The sequence below is a fragment of the Haliotis rufescens genome, unplaced genomic scaffold, assembly GCF_023055435.1.
Source record: "Haliotis rufescens isolate VD_foot unplaced genomic scaffold, xgHalRufe1.0.p SCAF_15, whole genome shotgun sequence".
Classification (NCBI taxonomy): domain Eukaryota; kingdom Metazoa; phylum Mollusca; class Gastropoda; order Lepetellida; family Haliotidae; genus Haliotis; species Haliotis rufescens.
The window spans coordinates 16,601,824-16,616,459 of NW_025963835.1; the positions used below are offsets into that span (position 1 = coordinate 16,601,824).

Sequence of the window (14,636 nt, forward strand, 5' to 3'; positions counted from 1 at the left end):
ACTAAGCCTGACCACCCAAACCATTTTGTTGCTCTTACAACAAGCATAAGTTGCTGGGTCCCAATTTCAACAGGAGTCCCCACAGGGTTTATATTTTTAAAGCAGATTCTGTACTGTCCCAGTTAGGTCCATTATTCAGGGTATAGGAGCAACTATGACCACTGTAGTTATTTGAATAAATAGAATGTGAATTGTTATTGGCTTTCCTGACCAAGTGGAGGACACTAGCATCTTTATGACAATGTTCAATCGACAACCACTCTATAGGTACAATTGGCATTAGATTTTTAGAAGTATGCCTTCATTCACATTATCAAATTGCAATTTTTCCGAGGCAAGGGAGTTAACTGATTATAAGAGTCCAGTTTCAACCTTTGCCAAACTAAGCTGGAATTATGGAGTTATATTTTGCCTGGACTAACAAGTCTATGCATAGTCCAATCAAAATCACATGAAATCGACAACTGGTTCATAAACTGCAGTGTAGATTTCGGTCGATTGCAGGATTTGTAAAGCATGTGTACCATCAGCTTAGAGTCAACAGATAGCTTTCAAATCTTTTCATATTTTTTGTCAAGCTTCTCACACGTTTTATGCACTTCGTGAAGTAAAACCTGTTTTATTACAATATAGATCTTGATTATTGGTCATATTGTCTTGACTGGGCGACACCATTTTGTCAATAGGAAGGACATAAGTTGTAATAGCCACTGGTGGCCCTATGATCGAGCCCAGAAATTCCAGTCTTGTTTGGCAAGTGTGGAAACAGGACTTTTATAGTCAGTTAACTCCTTTGCCGCAGGTAGATGTCAAATTGCAGCATTAGTGAATCTCTCTTTTTATGTTCATAATATATTAATTACGTGTCAACAATTTAAATTATAGAAGGGTTTTGATTAAATTCAGAAGTGGATCAAATTTTCTCTGAATACACTCATTTCATGGTCACCAGTGTGACATACCGTATTCGACGTAATAAGCGCCCATGGCGCTCTCAAAATTAGAAATAAGGGGCTCTTATTAGAATATTATTGTGGTAAATGGTGAATGTAAATTTTGTGGTCTATGCTGACACCCTGAAATGTTTATATACGACAGATATATTTTTCCATAATTTAATTGCCCATAATTAAGGGTACATATAACACCTGAGTGCGTATAATACACGAGTAAATAAGTCTTGTGTACATTGGTCAATCGGAAGGGGTGCTTATTGGGATTGTTCACTAGCCAATATATTAGCAAATATCGCCGTGGGCGCTTATTAGAGTTGGGCGCTTATTACGTCAAATACGGTAAATGATTTAGAAGTTACGTGTCCGATATGTTCAGTACCTGAAAATAATTCCCTGGTGTATGTTCTAGGTCATACTAAGCTTACACATTTGATAAACATGAATATGTCTGATGTAATACAATAGTTAAGACCAGAAACAACGAAGTAATGTTTGCCATAGTATAATTTGTGTACCATTCAAGTGAAGATATATGTAACCTCATTTAATTTGTCTACTTCCAACCTGCCTAATGTATTTCCCACTTTTACTTGGCATGCTCCTGATCATGCTGAGTCATGCTGACGGTTATTATATTTTTACTGTAATGGTAGAGTAATTGTGTCTTACTGTATTCAATTGCATTATCCCCAAGTAAATACAAACAGTTGGGCCAACTGTTGGGGGCATTTTAATGTTTGCACTAACTCTTGCAATAGTTACAAATTCAAGTAGAACAATAGTTGTACCACCATAATAGTATTGCCAGTAATTGTTTTTACTTCAAATTGTGTCTACCTTGAAATAAGTCATATCTCAAAGTTTACTTTTTATGTGTTGTTATGGTTATCACATTCAAAGGAAAACTTCAGTTCCAAGGTTTAATTCAACTCTAAAATCCATTGAAAATGATAAACTGAAAACTATCGATAGTTATCACAATAGTTTCTTTCAATATCAATAGTTATCGTAATAGTGATTTCCCGACGAATAGTCACCCCTAGTTCTAGGTCCCATCTATGGTCCCTTACTATGCCACTCCATTAGTGTCATGGGACTATACATGGTCCCTTACTATGCCACCCCATTAGTGTCATGGGACTATACATGGTTTTTTTCTATGCCACTCCATTAGTGTCATGGGACTATACATGCTCCCTTACTATGCCAACCCATTAGTGTCATGGGACTATACATAGTTTTTTTCTATGCCACCCCATTAGTGTCATGGGACTATATGTGGTCCCTTACTATGCCACTCCATTAGTGTCATGGGACTATACGTGGTCCCTTACTATGCCACTCCATTAGTGTCATGGGACTATACATGGTCCCTTACTATGCCACCCCATTAGTGTCATGGGACTATACATGGTCCCTTACTATGCCACCCCATTAGTGTCATGGGACTATACATGGTCCCTTACTATGCCACTCCATTAGTGTCATGGGACTATACATGGTCCCTTACTATGCCACTCCATTAGTGTCATGGGACTTTACATGGTCCCCTACTATGCCGCTCCATTAGTGTCATGGGACTATACATGGTCCCTTGCTATGCCTCTCCATTAGTGTCATGGGACTATACATGGTCCTTTACTATGCCACCCCATTAGTGTCATGGGACTATACATGGTCCCTTACTATGCCACTCCATTAGTGTCATGGGACTATACATGGTCCCTTGCTATGCCTCTCCATTAGTGTCATGGGACTATACATGGTCCCTTGCTATGCCACTCCATTAGTGTCATGGGACTATACATGGTCCCTTACTATGCCACTCCATTAGTGTCATGGGACTATACATGGTCCCTTACTATGCCACTCCATTAGTGTCATGGGACTATACATGGTCCCTTACTATGCCACTCCATTAGTGTCATGGGACTATACATGGTCCCTTGCTATGCCTCTCCATTAGTGTCATGGGACTATACATGGTCCCTTACTATGCCACCCCATTAGTGTCATGGGACTATACATGGTCCCTTACTATGCCACTCCATTAGTGTCATGGGACTATACATGGTCCCTTACTATGCCTCTCCATTAGTGTCATGGGACTATACATGGTCCCTTACTATGCCACTCCATTAGTGTCATGGGACTATACATGGTCCCTTACTATGCCACTCCATTAGTGTCATGGGACTATACATGGTCCCTTGCTATGCCTCTCCATTAGTGTCATGGGACTATACATGGTCCCTTACTATGCCACTCCATTAGTGTCATGGGACTGTACATGGTCCCTTACTATGCCACCCCATTAGTGTCATGGGACTATACATGGTCCCTTGCTATGCCACCCCATTAGTGTCATGGGACTATACGTGGTCCCTTACTATGCCACCCCATTAGTGTCATGGGACTATACATGGTCCCTTACTATGCCACCCCATTAGTGTCATGGGACTATACGTGGTCCCTTACTATGCCACTCCATTAGTGTCATGGGACTTTACATGGTCCCTTACTATGCCACCCCATTAGTGTCATGGGACTATACATGGTCCCTTACTATGCCACTCCATTAGTGTCATGGGACTATACATGGTCCCTTGCTATGCCACTCCATTAGTGTCATGGGACTATACATGGTCCCTTACTATGCCACCCCATTAGTGTCATGGGACTATACATGGTCCCAAGAAAACATCCCTTTTCAAATGTGTGTTAAGATGTCAGTGCACAAAATCATCATGTGTCATCATTCCCCAACAGTGTGAGACGTTGCTCACAATATCAATGACTGGATTGTCTAGTCCAGACTTGATCATTTACAAGCTGCTGCCTTTCAGATGGAATATTGTCGAGTGTGTTGTAAACAACAAACTGTGAAGAAAAAACACACCCCAACCTTTACGGTTCACAAGCACAAAGTGATCTTAGCACTACAACAATGCTTTTAATAGTATGGACCAGTGCCGGTGTTATAGTGCTAGCCCACTGAGATACCATGTCACAGTTTTAAAATGGATACCCCACTCGGAAACAGTATTCTAACTCTGAGTGACCAGTCCTTATTTTATCTCCTAACTGCACTGGATAACAATAAGTACCATCTTTTTACGTCTTTTGGTATGACAGAGCATGGAATCAAACCACAGACCTTCTACTCTGTCCACTTGACCATGGAGACGGTTTTCCTTTTTGACCTCATGATGTTTGTAGGTTTGTCAGCACCATACCATGCTCATGGGTTTCCACCAAAGGGGGAAACATCTAAGACCTGCAACACCTGAAAAGTTCTTATATATCAAATTCAGAGGTTTGTTAACAGTGCGTTTTATGTCACCATGTAACTAAGGCTGGGATGGGTAACTGAATCATTTTCTGTAGCCATTATTAATTGCCAACTTGATGTACAACATGTAAGATACTATTTGTGAGGAGGAGAGACATTTACTCAAGCTTACCCTGCCAGTCCTTTCATAATGTTAGTCCACCATGTACAGATACTGGTAATAAATGCTGCTATTGTAATTCAAATGATCACCTGATGACTAGAAATACTATTGAGTCACTGTATCCCAAAGATTGGTGTCACAATGACAATTCATTCTTTAAATGAAAAATGAGGAAAACAGTAATGATCTCCCATGACATGTTTGACACTAATCTATCAGCTTCTGGAAATCATATTGTGTTGATAATGATTGATTATGAAGTAGAATGTATAACATCAATGTGTTGTTTTTTTTCAACATTGATTACTGTATAAGCAAGTAAACCTTTCTTCATGGAGCAGTGCATAGTATGAGATGGTATTGACTAAACTACTGTATTCGACGTAATAAGCGCTGCGGCGATATTTGGTAATATATTGGCTGGTGAACAATCCCAATTAGCACCCCTTCCGATTGATCAAAGTACACAAGACTTATTTATTCGCGTATAATACGCACTCGTGTGTTGTATGCACCCTTAATTATGGGCAATTAAATTCTAAAATAATAAATCTGTAGTATATAAGCAACTTGATGTACAACATGTAAGATACTATTTGTGAGGAGGAGAGACATTTACTCAAGCTTACCCTGCCAGTCCTTTCATAATGTCAGTCCACCATGTACAGATACCGGTAATAAATGCTGCTATTGTAATTCAAATGATCACCTGATGACAAGAAATAATATTGAGTCACTGTTTCCCAATGTTTGGTGTCACAATGACAATTCATTCTTTAAATGAAAAATGAGGAAAACAGTAATGACATGTGTGACACTAATCTATCAGCTTCAGGAAATCATATTGTGTTGATAATAATTGATTATGAAGTAGAATGTATAACAGCAATGTGGTTTTTTTGCAACATTGATTACTGTATAAGCAGGTAAACCTTTTTTCATGGAGCAGTGCATAGTATGAGATGGTATTGACTAAACTACTGTATTCGTCGTAATAAGCGCCTGCGGCGATATTTGGTAATATATTGGCTGGTAAACAATCCCAATTAGCACCCCTTCTGATTGATCAAAGTACACAAGACTTATTTATTCATGTATAATATGCACTCGTGTGTTGTATGCACCCTTAATTATGGGCAATTAAATTCTAAAAAAATGTATCTGTAGTATATAAGCATTTCAGGCGGTCAGCATAAACCACGAAATTTATCTTTCAACTCTGTTGGTTTTTTTTCCACCAAAATAATATTCTAATAAGAGCCCCCTATTTCTAATTTTGAGAGCGCCCTGGGCGCTTATTACGTTGAATACGGTAATTATTAATGTTTAGTACCTTTAAATTTATTGTAGATAGTCTTATAAGTGTGTGTTTGTATGTTGTTTAATGCTGCACTCAGCAATAATCCACCTTCTAAATGCCTCTCAAAGAAGTTATTTATGATGGCAGTCTGTAAATAATTGATTCTGGAGTAGACAGTACAGTTATTGATATTATGAGCTATGATCACATCATTGGGTATATTGTCATGCACTAACCAAGTCACCAATGCTGACCACATCCAATGGGTCGTCTATTATAACCAGCATAGGTAGCTAGTAGGACTGTGACGGGTAACTTGGGTCGAGTGGCTACTGAGTAGGACCTGGGTGCTCACACGACTACCTGGACCTGTGGTTAGTTACGTGATTTATTTAAGGATTGACTGTGTATTCGTACAAATTCTTACAAAAGTTTGCACTTTGGTTTTTCTATTCATACCTTAATGGACCGAAAAAAATACACAGTCAATGCTTATAATAAAATTTGACAACGTAAAACATGTTTTATCTATAATAGTTTAACCAAAAACAGTTGTATATATCAAAACAGACAAAAATGACGAGATTGATAAACATTCCAGGTGTAGGAATACATACTGTGGTGTGACATGAATCAGGTGATCGTTTAATTTATGCACATAACTAGACACGCCTACACAGTCATTAGCCAATCAACGGAGAGTAGGATGAAAACAATGTTCATTGGATCTGTCAATTAAGGCAAGAGGCGAAAAGAACTGCAACAGTCAGACTGTAACGAACTTGAAGAAATATGTCTGGGAGAAGGTGTCTGTTTCAAATAACATGGTCAGTTACCGCCAGATTCAACATTACTTCCGTGATTACGGTAAAACACAGTTGGAAAAATGCTAGTTAGAAATGAAACCCAAAGACATGAAAGTTGAACCAAGGCAAGCGGAAAAAAAACCAGGCGAGCAAGCCTGCACGTTTGCTATTTCATTCATTCTCGGCCTTCGGTTTCAAAGGGTAGTTTGGACAATGAATATGCATAAAATTCGCTAAATGTCCTGTGCATGAAGATACACGAGAGCAGAAAAGGAATTCCCTCGACTGTAATATTGAGATTCCCCGACATTCCGCAGTTATAAAAGTAGTGCGCCTCGGTGGGCGTGGTTTAATTTTTTACATTCATTGGGAAATGAATGCAATAACACGTGACCAATTTAACTAATTAGAATGCAGGAATTTCAATGAACACAACGAATATTTAATTATTGTTTAATGACAAAAAGTATCTAGGACTCCCTGGCTTCACTGCAAGTCACTAATGTTCGCTTTTCTTTCTGACTAAGCACACATTCCTCCGACTTTCATATGTTTGAATAAAGATACTGTTTGGGTCAACTTCAGTGTTTGCATGACCAGATCATTCTGTATCTGTGTCGAAGTGCATTTTGCAAACTGGTCCCAATCAGACATTTTGTACCCATCTGTTGAGACCTACGGCGGGTACCCGGGTTGGGTCTGGTAATAGGGGTTGGGTACCCGGGTAGTAAATTTGGACTCGTCACAGCCCTAGTTGCTAGTAGAAGAGGGATGATGTACCCCGATGCATCAGTGGATCGGGATTTTTCCGCACACTGAGTAAAAAGTATTCTTTTCTTAAATGTATTCGGTGATAAGTGTTACACCAAACACTAATTACTAGTGAAAATGAGTTGTGAAAATGTAAATATTTTCATCCATGCGCCATACTTGACTCTGCCAACTGTAAATCTTTAGTGTGCCAGGTATTTGGTCAACCTGTCTATGAAAGAGATGGCTTACGCACCACAGAGAAGTGCACATGCAAGTATTGTGATACATATCGGATCGTGAACAAGGTATCGTGATACGTATCGGATCACAGAGTAGGTGTATTATCCCAGTCCTAGTTTCTAGGTACCAGTTCTAACCGACAATCCCCCAAAGGTCCCAGTTCAGTCATCAATTTTGACAAGCAATGGGATGCTGGGGACACATTCTGCCCCATTAGAATCTAATCAGTATACATCTTTGATATTTGGAAAAAGATTGTGAATACTACACTATTCTTATAATTTGTTAATATAAATACACCATACTACGACAATGTCACTTTATGATAGGGGTGGTTGGGTAGCCTAGTGGTTAAAGCGTTCGCTCGTCACGCCGAAGGTCCAGGTTCGAATCCCGACGTGGGTACAATGTGTGAAGCCAATTTCTGGTGTTTGCCGTAGTGATATTGCTGGAATATTGCTAAAAGCAGCGTGAAACACTCACTCACTCACTATGATAATTATGATAATTATGACAAATTTAACAGCTTTATGACTCTGAAACCTGCTTCCACATGTAACCAGACCAGTACTCACTCACTCACTCACTCACTCACTCACTCACTCACTCACTCTATGATAATAATGACAAATATAACATCTTTATGACTCTGAAACCTGCTTCCACATGTAACCAGACCAGTACTCACTCACTCACTCACTCACTCACTCACTCACTCACTCTATGATAATTATGACAAATATAACATCTTTATGACTCTGAAACCTGCTTCCACATGTAACCAGACCAGTAAGCCGTCACAGCTTTGTACACATGTTATTTGTATGCACTGCAGCTTTCATTGAAATACTTCCACAGATTTTGTCGGACATCATACTGAATGAGTGAGATGGAATGATAATGCTAAACACTTCCTTCTGTCCCCAGATTAGGAGAACGATCTGATAGCAAGACAAAGTGTTAGGCATGAACTTCCTGGTTTAGGTTTTAATTCACAAAATGTAACAATAAGCCTTGAATATTACAGCAATGAGATTGAAGACATCTGTTATGACATGCTTTATGATGTCTAGGAAATTTGATTAAAAATATTGTTTTTTATATGTCTTTTGCTATGCAATTGTTGGTATTTTTAAAGTTTAAGAACTATTTTGTACTTTAAGCTTTCTAGACAAGATAGTTTTATTTCCTTGAGAAGTGAGTGAAATATTTTCTTTTTGACTAATCATCTAAAATGTTAATTATTGTCTCATATATAAGAACTAGTCTTTCAGAACTTTGATAAATAAGTAGGTGTTTTATCGTAATTGAGTAATATGTCTTCGATTATGTGTGATTTTTTACAGAAGATTGAAAAACGAACATTAACACTGTAATTATAATGATTACAAAGGTAACAAAATATTACTTGTGCTGTGAATTAAGCATGTCTGGATGATTTTAATCAATTTGTTTATTAAGGCCACCAACCAAAATTTCACAAATGCAGAATAGTTTTAAAAACTACACATTTTTATCAGGTCTTGTTAACTGACTTTGGAAATGAAAAACACACACAGATGAATAAGAGAAGGAAGTAGTCCACTGAAATGTTTACTCTTGAAAAGAAAATCTCTAAACCAAGTTATAAAAATAACCTTGGGCTCCTTATCTTGTTGCCATGGTTACATGTTTCATTTTGTTGTTTGTCCTGCATATTAATCATAGTCCACATTTCTGAATATCAAATCACATTCTTACAGGAATACAGTAGTGCAGACATAGTCTGTGACTTCAGCCACTAGCCTGAAGCCTGTGTCAAGTAAAATTTCTTATGGTCTTTAAAGATCAGCTCACATTTCTGATGAAAATATTGCCAAAATACAAGGCTGCTTGTAGACTGAAGCATTTTTGGCACAGACTGATATGTCGTAGACTAATGTTTTGTCTCTGAAAATATATGTACAGTTTTGATAGAAACAATGAACTACATTTATATTCAAAAGGAGCCCCAGTGAGATGGACTATTCAGGACCCGAACCTGTGGAAAATCTAGACTTGCTTCATGTAGTGCTATAGCCTTACAGTAAGGCCTCATGGAAGGGAAAATAGTATGATTCAGGGTAGGTAGACAAGGTAGACATCTGTAAGACGGAATTGTTTGCAATGCTGAAGATGTACAATGGAAATGATTCTCTCTCTTCAGGGTTATTGCCTGGCTGATCTCTCTCGTCCTGAAGAAGTACTTCGACATCCAGGTCAAGTTCGGGAAAATTGGACTGTTCAACTTTGGAAATGTTCAGATTGTCATTAAGAGAGGATTAAGTGTGGTGAGTGTGTTACAACTTCCTCCAGATTATTCCTATTGTCTCAGTGGAAATATTACGACAGTTTTCATCTTGTTTCAGTGTTTAGCTTGTGATGTATGTCTTCATTTAACTCTCAGCTATTAGCATTACATGTAGTCTGACCCGTGAAGATCCGGGTGAGAACCCATGCTTGCTGTAAAAGGCGACTATGCTTGTCGTAAGAGGTGACTAATGGGATCTGATGGTCAGGCTCACTGACTTGGTTGATGCATGTCACTGTATCACAATTGTGTGGATCATGATGTAAATCACTGGATTGTCTCGTCCAGACTTGATTATTTACAGACGTCTGTCATATAACTGGAATATTGCTGAGTGTGGCGTTAATCAACAAAGAAACAAATGAAACAAAACATGTCTTTTGAAAAGATTTTAAAAATCTTATCAGACAACAACGTTTTTATGCAGTGTACGATGAATATCACTGTTCCTTGAGACTTGTTTCAGTGGTATTTGATTGAGTGAGTGAGTTAGTTGGGTTTAGCAGTATTCTAGTTATATCATGCCATGTCAACTGGATGTGGGAGAAAAGTCTGAAGTGATGCTGGTCTCAGACGTTCACCACTTTGGTGAAACCCACGAGCACGGGTATGGTGCTGACAAACCTAGAAACATAATCAGGGTGAACCAGGATTCAAATTTCTGGTTTTGTCCAAGGGATGCAACTCTGTACCGCAGACCCCGTACATCTTTAATTTTTAGCAGTAGTTTATGATTTTCCAGACTTTTCACTTATATCTTTTATGGCTTTTATGATGCAAAAACACTGAGAATGCAGCAAGGAAAATTCCAATATTGGCTGATGACTGAAAACCGAGAAAAGGGACTGTTTTTATTCATTGCAAAGAGGACATTGCAGAGAGCAGTATGAAAAGGGCTTAATTTTGTTGTACCATCTTGGTAGGGAACATGCTAGCCCTGTGTGGAGCTGGAGGAAGCTCTTCATGCAAAACTGTGATGTCATGTGTAATTTCTGAGTCCCGTGATGGGATTCGAACCACGGACCTTCTGATCAGAGGTCTGACGCCTTGTTCACATGACCAAAGAGGTTAACCCCGTCAGCAAGCTGACAAGGTAAGAATGTCATCTGTGGGATGACTCCACGCCCTGCTACACATGCATCAGTGGGAAGGCTTGTGTTAAATTGAACATTCTTTGTCCTAATCAAAAGCTAAACATAATGTTATGGATCAGAATAATTAGATGTTTTTAGCCATTCAGAAAGTCTGATCTTGCACATTAATAATTTATGAAGACACAAAGCTTTCTTTGCTTGATTGTTTTTGAATGCCTGACTCAGCAGCATTTCAACTATCTATAAGTCTGATCTATAAGTCTATGCCTGGACCAGACAATCCAGTGTCATGAGAAACAGAATGAACCAAGTCACCGAGCCTGACCACCTGATTCCACACTGGGAATAGAACAACTTTTTTAGTTTAGTATCTGAAGGGGGTGGGCGGGTAGCCCAGTGGTTAAAGCATTCGCTCGTCACGCCGAAGACCCGTGTTCGATTCCCGACATGGGTTCAATTTGTGAAGCCCATTTCTGGTGTTCCATGTCATGATATTGCTGGAATATTGCTAAAAGTGGCGTAAAACCAAACTCACTCCCACTATGATCTGAAGTTACAATGTTTCTTGCTTTGACCATTTAGAACATGTATAATGCAAAAGAGATTATTAAAAAAATAGGCTTGTTTATCGAGTGTTTAATCTTTTGCAGGAACTTGATCGTATATGGCTGTCAAGCTGTTTTCTCAATCCCGATGTGAAGTAAGTAATGGGGCATTGACTGGAACTTATTTATTTCAGGAAAGATTAAGATTGGGTGTTACCTTGATAATTTCCCATAGAAATGGCAATTAATTATTAAATGTATTTACAGCTTATCATATTAAATCAGGGTTCCACAGACATGAAAAAACCTTGAATTTAGATTCTGACTCGATAAGGGATATTCATAGTTTGAAGAAAAACTGTTAAAAACTTAAAAGAAAACAGTTTGTATACAATCTATTTATAGACAATAACCACTTAGTGATCTCCCTTCTAAAGAGACCACCTCCGTGGTCTAGTGGTAGAGCGTCCGTCCGGAGAGCGGAAGGTCCGGGGTTCGATCCCCGACCGCAGCATACCAAAAGACGTTAAAAGATGGTACTTGTTGTTACCCTGTCTGGCGCTCGGCATTAAGGGGCTAAAACAAGGACTGGTCAGCTCGGAGTCAGTATACTGTGTCTGAGTGGGGTATTCATGTTAAACTGCGGCATGGTATCTCTAGCACTATAAATCAGCATCAGTCCGGACTAGTACAAGTAGCCACAAACACACACACGACGTCGCTTTATAAGTGCAATAATCTTGGACGCGACGTTAAACCCCATTTCACCTCACCTCACCTCACCTCATCTCACCTCACCTCACCTCACCTCACCTTTCCGAAGATGGCTGCTTCTCTTAGAACTGAATATGAACATTGTTACAGTTGTGAAACTTGTATCCTATCTCCATTCTATAATGATAAATACCCTGGTCCCATCTGCCTCAATATAGCATCAACTTGGATCTTAATCTCCATCCCTGATCTCACTAATCTGGTTGGCGTAGATCTAAATTGAAAATTGCGGCCTCCTCCTATATAATATATATTTTATTCAAATCAGAAGATTTATGAATGCACTTTAAGCGGGAAATGATGTTTTCCTGAGTAAAAAGACAACAGGAGGGAAAACCTTATGATACAAGACATTTTGGTTAAATCAAGATGGCATGCAAGTCAAGTCAAGCCTGCGATAATGGAACTTGTTTCAATTACAGTGTAAGGGGCTGGTGATTTATTACAGAGGGGGTGGGTCAGAGGTTTTTGATGCAGTAATGTACTGAAAATGTACCCTCCCCTAATATGAAGACACAATGCCATTTAGAAAGTGGTCAAACATAACAAATATTATGTTTGGGACGACACTTTCTCAGTAAAGTACAGACTCTCATACTTTTTGGGGTTGAGTCCCATCCAGGATTCGATCCAAAACTGCCAGAGTGAGGTACCTAATCTCCAGCAAACAAAGTCAGCGATCTAACCCACTCAGCCACCGAGGCTTCCACAAAAATGAAAGTCCGACAACTGGTAGTCTAGATCACATACTTTGTGTACCCCTCTGACACATGTAAACTGGCACGACTCCCATGGCCGAAAGCTATCAACACACAATGCCATTTAGAAAGTGGTCAAATTTAACAAATGTTATATTTGGGATAACACTTTCTCAGTAAAATACAGATTCTCGTATGGGACTCAACCCCAAAAAGTTCAAGAATCTGTACTTTACTGAGAAAGTGTTATCTCAGATATAAATTTGTTACCTCGCTTAATACATATGATATTTTATGATGACCTTCCCCATATTCTTGAGCCTTTTTTTCATGACCATCCCTGAAAAGACAAAATGAGGAAGCACTTTATATTGTATTATCCTATGTCCTAACAGGACCCTCTCAAAATATGTGTCATATTTTGGGTCATCCGCTTCTCATTCCCTCAGACACACACACACACACACACACACACACCTCCCCACACACACACAAATCCACACACACACACACACACACACACACACACACACACACACACACACACACACACACACACACACACACACACACACACACACACACACACACACCCACACCCACCCCATCCCCATTGCAATAAATGACTGGGTCCCTAATTTGATTTGGATTGGATGTGTCATTTAAGAAGGACTCCAAACTATGTAATGGTGGTAATTGAGTGAACAATTCTTTAAATGTAAACAGATAAATGTTGTGAAGATTGATTTCCCTGGCTGTTACTTTGTGTTCTGCTTGGAGCTAGCAAACAATACAAGTTGAGACAGGTGTTTGTAGTGTCGGGTGTAAGGCTTTAAAAAAAGAACAAAGACCAAAAAACTTAAGGACCCAAGGGATCCTCGTTTATTTCTGACCATGGTTTGTCAGGAAGCCAGTTGTGGTGTGCATCCAAGACGTCCGAGTTCAAGCTGATGTTGGGAGAGACAACGGAGATGGCCATGGCAGACAGACACCAGACAGGCAGACACAGAGACAGGCAGATCCCCAGACCCAGAGACACAGGGACATGACACAGGTTCTTGCTCTGGCACAGGTAAGTTGTGATTGACACGAGACCCTCAGACACAGGGACATGACACAGGTGCTTGCTTACAGGTAAGTGGCGACTAATATGAGACCCTCAGACACAGGGACATGACACAGGTGCTTGCTCTGACACAGGTAAGTTGTGACTGATACGAGACCCTCTGACACAGGGACATGACACAGGTGCTTGCTCTGACACAGGTACGTTGTGACTGATATGAGACCCTCTGACACAGGGACATGACACAGGTGCTTCCTCTGACACAGGTACGTTGTGACTGATATGAGACCCTCTGACACAGGGACATGACACAGGTGCTTGCTCTGACACAGGTAAGTTGTGATTGACACGAGACCCTCAGACACAGGGACATGACACAGGTGCTTCCTCTGACACAGGTACGTTGTGACTGATATGAGGCCCTCAGACACAGGGACATGACACAGGTGCTTCCTCTGACACAGGTACGTTGTGACTGATATGAGGCCCTCAGACACAGGGACATGACACAGGTGCTTCCTATGACACAGGTACGTTGTGACTGATATGAGGCCCTCAGACACAGGGACATGACACAGGTGCTTCCTCTGACACAGGTACGTTGTGACTGATATGAGACC

General features: G+C 39.8%; 1 protein-coding gene across 1 annotated transcript in view; it reads left to right on the forward strand.

The window, feature by feature from the left end:
* LOC124138704 (protein KIAA0100-like) overlaps positions 1–14,636 on the forward strand; it is a 100,079-nt gene that overhangs the window by 762 nt on the left and 84,681 nt on the right. The window contains exons 2-4 of the mRNA XM_046505510.2: positions 9,696–9,819; positions 11,584–11,633; positions 13,857–14,022. Coding sequence (XP_046361466.2) covers positions 9,696–9,819; positions 11,584–11,633; positions 13,857–14,022 — 340 coding nt within the window. The remainder of the gene's footprint in view (positions 1–9,695; positions 9,820–11,583; positions 11,634–13,856; positions 14,023–14,636) is intronic.